The sequence below is a fragment of the Mirounga angustirostris genome, unplaced genomic scaffold (assembly GCF_029215605.1).
Source record: "Mirounga angustirostris isolate CCGP_5_RB_7025 unplaced genomic scaffold, mMirAng1.0.hap1 SCAF_3, whole genome shotgun sequence".
Taxonomy (NCBI): Eukaryota; Metazoa; Chordata; class Mammalia; order Carnivora; family Phocidae; genus Mirounga; species Mirounga angustirostris.
Genome location: NW_026991711.1, coordinates 31,552,093 through 31,558,092, shown reverse-complemented (window position 1 = coordinate 31,558,092; position 6,000 = coordinate 31,552,093). Strand labels below are relative to the sequence as shown.

The following is a 6,000-nucleotide window of genomic DNA, read 5'->3' as shown; positions in this document are numbered from 1 at the left end:
CATGGGTAGATGGGAGAATAGGTTTGCAGGGCAACCAGCATGTCACTCCAGAAAGTCCCACTGACCATCGCTTCTATTGCTTTTTCCCTATGTTCCCAGCTGATTCCCTGTCTATCCTAGATCCTTCCCCTGTTTGACCCCACTTTCTGCTTCCATTTCTAAGTCGACAAAACAAAACAAAAACCAAGTAGTTCAGTATCTGTGACTTAGGAGTTTGTCCCCAGAAGTGGGAAATGATCTCAGTTTAACCCACCAGAGCAAGGAGATGAATGAAAGTAGCTGCAATGGGCAGAAATCGGAAAATGGGTAAATATTTTGCAGATAAAACGAGCAGGTTTCAGTGACTAACTCTGTCAAGAGACAGAAGTCTACACTGACTTGCTTCTCCAAAGGCCACTGCTCTAGGTCAGGTTTTTACTATTTTATTTTATTTTATTTTATTTTATTTTATTTTATTTTATTTTATTTTATTTGGCCTAGATTTTTATGGAAATCACCAAACTGCTGTCTCCCATTTCCTAGTCTCCGTCCAATGTAGAAATTGGGTTTAGATTAGAGCAAATCCGATTGTGTCTCTCTCTACGTTACTGGACTTTAACAGCTCACATTTCTCTCTAGGTGGAGTCCAAACTCTGTCACAAGGTCTACTAAGATCTTCATGATAGAGTCCGTGTTTGTTTCCCACCTCTCCCCCATGGGAGCACTAACTGTACTTCAGGATTAATGAGTTGTGGGACTTCAGAAATATACCATCCTCTCTCATTCATCTCCTGTTTAACACAACTTACTCACCTCCTACTGGCTCTTCTAGATTCAGGTCAAGCATCACTTCCTCCGAACACTTTTGACACCCACTTCCAGTGCTGCCAGTCCCTCCAGTCCAGGCTGAGTGAAGTGATTCTCATCTGGATTACTTTGCGGACCTGTAATAGTATAAATTCTCTTGCTTCCTAATTATCCCCTTGCCACTAGACTGCAAGCACGTCAAGGACAAGGACTGTATCTTCTCCACCTCTCAATACTCAGCATCTAGCTTGGCTTACAAAAACTATTTGTTGAATGAATAAATAAAAGTGGTGGAACCAAGACTCAGATCTAAAATTTCCCACCTTAAATCTAGTGCTTTTCTTAATATATCACAGCCAATAAAAGTGACACATTATGGTAGAGGACCAAATACTTCAGATGACATTTCCTATTCTTAATCTAGCACAGTAAAAACAAATGGGTGAAATGGTCATAAAATGCGTAAGTGAACATGGATATTAAGAGACCATACTATGTAAGCCTACACTGACACTCAAAGTATTTACTACCTGTAATGCAAAATATCTCATAAAAGTTCTAGTCCTAAAGTTATCAAGAAGATCCAGTATCCTTGTACTGGATTATAAACATACTAGAGAATATTCTGAAGATATATATTATATGTAAACACATTCACATCATATCCATCAATAACTATTCTTAATTATTTGGAAACTAATGCAATTTTTAAAAAATTATATTTTCTTATCCTCTTTCTCTCCCTTGCTATCTATGAGGGAGCATAGAAAACAAAAGGAATAAAATGCAAATCTGTCAGTGTGGTTGTCTTTTTCTTTTTATACTCAACAGCAAAAGGCTCCACTGGGAAAAAAGGTTGAAAATTGGTAACTGACAAGGGACTTTCATATTTCTATCAATTATCTTTGTTCTCTGATTCTATTAAAAAGAATTATTATTGAAGCCATTTTAAGTAGCAATAATCCAGCCCATGCAGATTTTGTAAAGAACTCTAACCAAGAGCATCTTCTTTCCTATTATAAACAAAAACCAATACGCCAAGGAAACCATAGCAATAGATTTATTGGAAATGAGCTAGACATTACATTAATTGGATGAAGATGTAACAATGCATAAGCATAACTGGTGCAACATTTAAAAAATCACAAAAGAAAAAGAAAATTCATTTTCAGAAGAAATACTGTATCCAAGACACTTTAATCTCTGAACACCGTAACACAACTCATGACGTTGACTTTGAATATCCAGAATAAAATTTACTTGAAACTGAACTGAAAGGGAAAGTTTCTTTTCCCAGCTTAAAGATTCTTTGGCTACCGCCTGTATATCACACACATAAGGTAATTTTCATACCAGACAGTAACCAGATGGTATCTGTCATATTCCTCATAGGAAAAACCTCTCCTACAAATCGAGAAATTTGAGGGAATCCAAGCAACAAATCAGCTGACAACTCCAACTTAATAGGGGACCTAGAATCTGCATTTCCTAGAGCTAGAAATTACATTAACTTTACTAATAAGACTTTATTTTCTTTTTTAAAAAAACTGCCTGGATTAGAGGGCATGATGATTTGTAACAAGAATCATTACATTTACACTGAGTAATGGTGTAAAGGCCAGGGTTCAGATGCTTATCATCTGCTCTTCAAGGTTGTCCCAAACCTTGAGAGCTTTGCCCTTCTAACCTATAATACACTGTGGCTAGTGTATAAAAAAACTCCCTCTGAAGAAAATTATCCCAAGTAATCCATCTGTGATAAGTACTGCAAAAAGCAGAAATGATATTGTTTGGAAAGGCAAAAATGCTGCATTAACTTTCAGAGACACTACCATAGAATCATCTCTGAAATGGAGAACTGCATGTGTACTCTGAAAATTACTTTTCTTCCACATACCCAGCATGCATGAATGTCCTCTGAAAAGCTGTAGGCTGAGGAAGCTGGGAGTTCAAACACAGAAGGAGGTCTTAGAAGAGCTTGGTGCCACTTGCCACTTCTCTCCAATGGATTTCAACAGTTTATTCTTAAACATTTCACAGTTCTCACAAACTTTCACATACAAGGGAAAGATGATTGAGAGCTTATTAGATTCGATCAGTTGGCAAAAAAAAAAAAAAGTATCTCAACACAGCATATTATCTTTAGAAAACCAATCATAATTTCCCTATCTTTCATTTAAGGTAGAGAGAACTAAATTAGGAGCTCCTGTGAGTGGGAAAATGACAAGTCCTTGTCACCAACTATGGCACCAAGTAAAAGGGAGTCCATTCATGACTGTAAGGAGTAATTTAAATAAAAAATAGAAAGTTGATCTAGACAATTTAGGTCCTAAATGAAATTGTGGAGGCCTGATATTTTTAGTTTGAGTAACAATGCTGGTCTAATTTGCTGGGAAATTAGCAACATTCTATTTCACCCTGAGCTGGGTGGGTAGACTCCACTACGATGTCTTGCTTTCTTATGCATATCCAAAGTCATGCCTAACCTGACTCAAAATGCATGTAGACACAACATGCTAGTTGGCACAAAGCAGGCGGGGGAGGAAGGCCCGCACCTTCCTGAAAAACCCATAGGAGCATGACTGGCAATTTGTCATTTTCCTCAGATATACATAATGTCAGTAGATTTTAAGACAGATATACATAAAGTTACATAAATGTTTCTACCTCTCCACCACTGAGTGAAACATGCTGTTCTTTGGAGAAAAAAATACATTCATTTTTTTCAAGTATATTTCAATATACAAAGATGCTCTAGCTTTGTTTCACTACAAAGACAAAATGATTTCACCTGTGTCCAAGGGGAATTTCATTTTAACTTCCCTTTGGTGTGGATTTCATGAAGTTTTGATTTAAAAAATTATTCTAAATATACATCTACTCCTTTGATCTGAAAGCATGAACTCTTTACGTCCATTTTATGTCTATGTACATAGTCAACAACATAAAACCAGTCTACATATGTACAGTGGCTTAGGATTGGCGTACTCTAATGAGAGCGAGGTCCACCCTCAAGGACTAGGGCTCAGCTCCAGACTGCAGCGGTTCTGTCAGCTCCGGTGTCCAGCGTTGGGCCGGCAGCACGCAGACGCTTCCCTTCTTCACCATTCTAAGAGCACGTTCTGCTGATGTGGCAGTTCTTCAGTTATGGCTTGTTTCCTGTCTTGGCTTTGTTGTTAGGGTTGCAGGTGAGGTCTCTTAGCAATGATTCGCAGCTGGCGAGCGCATCGGCTGGCAGCAGCTTCCGGATCTGATCCACTGTCTTTTGATAAGCCACTTTCTCTTGTTCCAGAGTCCGGATTAAAGACTTCATTTTGGTCTCTCTGGTCAGAAGGTTTTCCAGATTGGATTCCAAGGTCTGGATTTTAGCATGAGCTATCTGTTTGGGGGAAAGAAAAACAAATGCAAATGCCTCCAAATCAAAAATCTGCAGAGTCCGGTTTCTCATCAGAACCTCAGCTAGACCTTAGATCTAGTAACCAATCATATCGCATTACTTAATAGAATAGTTTGTGAGGCAGATACTCTGAAACCCTCTGTGACATGGGTTTCTCGAAACGTAACTGCAGTACTGACAAAATCCACCTCATGTCACTGAATACACTGAATACAACAAAAATGCAAGATTAAATCAGCATCCCACAGTGGTGGGGGCCTCACTGTATTCCCCTGGAGTGAGTGGAATCTGGCTGAAGGAGAAACAGGAGATTTCTGACGTTGCCCGGAGGTGCTGAAAGAGGCTTTCCACCCCCTGACTAGAAATACAGGGTTTTCTAAACACATACTTGGGATCCTATCAGTTTCAGTGGGTGTCAGGGGTTCCCACATAACTTGGGAACCAAGACGTGATGATGACATTTAACTGTCAATGAAAAAGTTTGTAACTATTAATAAAAGTCATTATAATATAAAGAAGGTGCAAACCCACTTTCCCTAATAGAAAAGGGCTCAATTAATCACCATTGAAGCATCAAATAATAAGGGACAATACCCCAGTTTTTCTTTTTGAAAATAGTGTTGGCTCTCTGTTTGAATAGGCATACAATTTTCTGTGGGCAGGAGCTAATGTAAAATGAAGTGAAGGAAGTCAGAGTTCCTGTCCTTGGGGAGCAATTACTCTGGAGACCCCTTGTTTCTAAGCCTTTCTCTCCTAGCCATTCTTGTCAGGGGACGCACCACATAGAAGCAGAGTTTTAGTATTCTCTAGCTTAGGAACAGGTGTCATGTTGGGAAGTGGGGGGTAGACAGAAACCAAGGAGCCATTAGGCACTTCAGCTCCAATTCAGAACTCATCTCCCCCACCTCCCAGAAGGTTCCCTTCCTAACCTCCCCTCCAGTGATCACTCTTAAGCCCTGTCCCTCGGGGCTTGGATACACAGCTCACATCATACAAGTTGCAGATGCAGAATATTAGTTTATACTAACTTGCTTATTGCATTTGTAAATGTGCATTTATAAATAAATACATAGTATTTTATATTCCCAAGTAACTGTAAACTCCTTGATGGAAGGGACTATGTGTTACATGTTTTCATTCAATTCTCTCAAAAATGCCTCCTTTTTTCCATTTCGGTGAGTTTTACTCTAGACAATTCTCACTGTCCCCGGATTTCTGCAAGTGATTTCTAGCTAGTCTCCATACCTTTTCTCCCCATGCGAATGTGTACTCATCAAGGTTTCCAGACTGATCTTTCTAAAGTACAGCTTAAAAGCTCTGAGAGATTTCCCTCTCAACAGGATTAAAGCCATGCTCTTCTACTTAACACTGAAAGTCATCTATAGCTCTGCCTCCACACATTTATCCCACTCTTCCCCAACATAAATCTTAAACTGACCCCCAGCTTCCTCTGCTGCTCTGCCCCATCTTCCTTATTTATACCAACCCCCCACTCATTTCTCCCACCAGTCCTTCAGAGTCCAGCTCAAGCCCCAAGTCCTCCAGAGCTTTCCCATTTTCCCATATTCAGCCCCTCCACCCTTGAACTTAGCCAAATATGTGTAACAGCCTATAGGTATTTAACCAGATTCTGTTTTGAATTGCCATTTAATATTTTGTGAGTGTACATTTTCTCTCCCTGGTGATATTTAGGTTGATTTGTGCATTTGTAGCAGCCCCCAGAACACTTGCCCACAGTCTGATACACAGACCCTCTGTCGGCAACGGTTCAATCCACGTCACATCTCTGTAATTGCTGGTATAGTTCTGTGCAGTCA

The 6,000-nt window shown here is 39.5% G+C and overlaps 1 protein-coding gene across 6 annotated transcripts in view; it reads right to left on the bottom strand.

The window, feature by feature from the left end:
* Positions 1–1,830: 1,830 nt before the first annotated feature.
* TBC1D4 (TBC1 domain family member 4) overlaps positions 1,831–6,000 on the bottom strand; it is a 182,763-nt gene continuing 178,593 nt past the window's right edge. For all 6 annotated transcript variants that reach the window (XM_064585996.1, XM_045869569.3, XM_045869568.3 and 3 more), the window contains one exon: positions 1,831–4,165. In XM_064585996.1, coding sequence (XP_064442066.1) covers positions 3,932–4,165 — 234 coding nt within the window. In that variant the 3' untranslated portion in view covers positions 1,831–3,931. The remainder of the gene's footprint in view (positions 4,166–6,000) is intronic.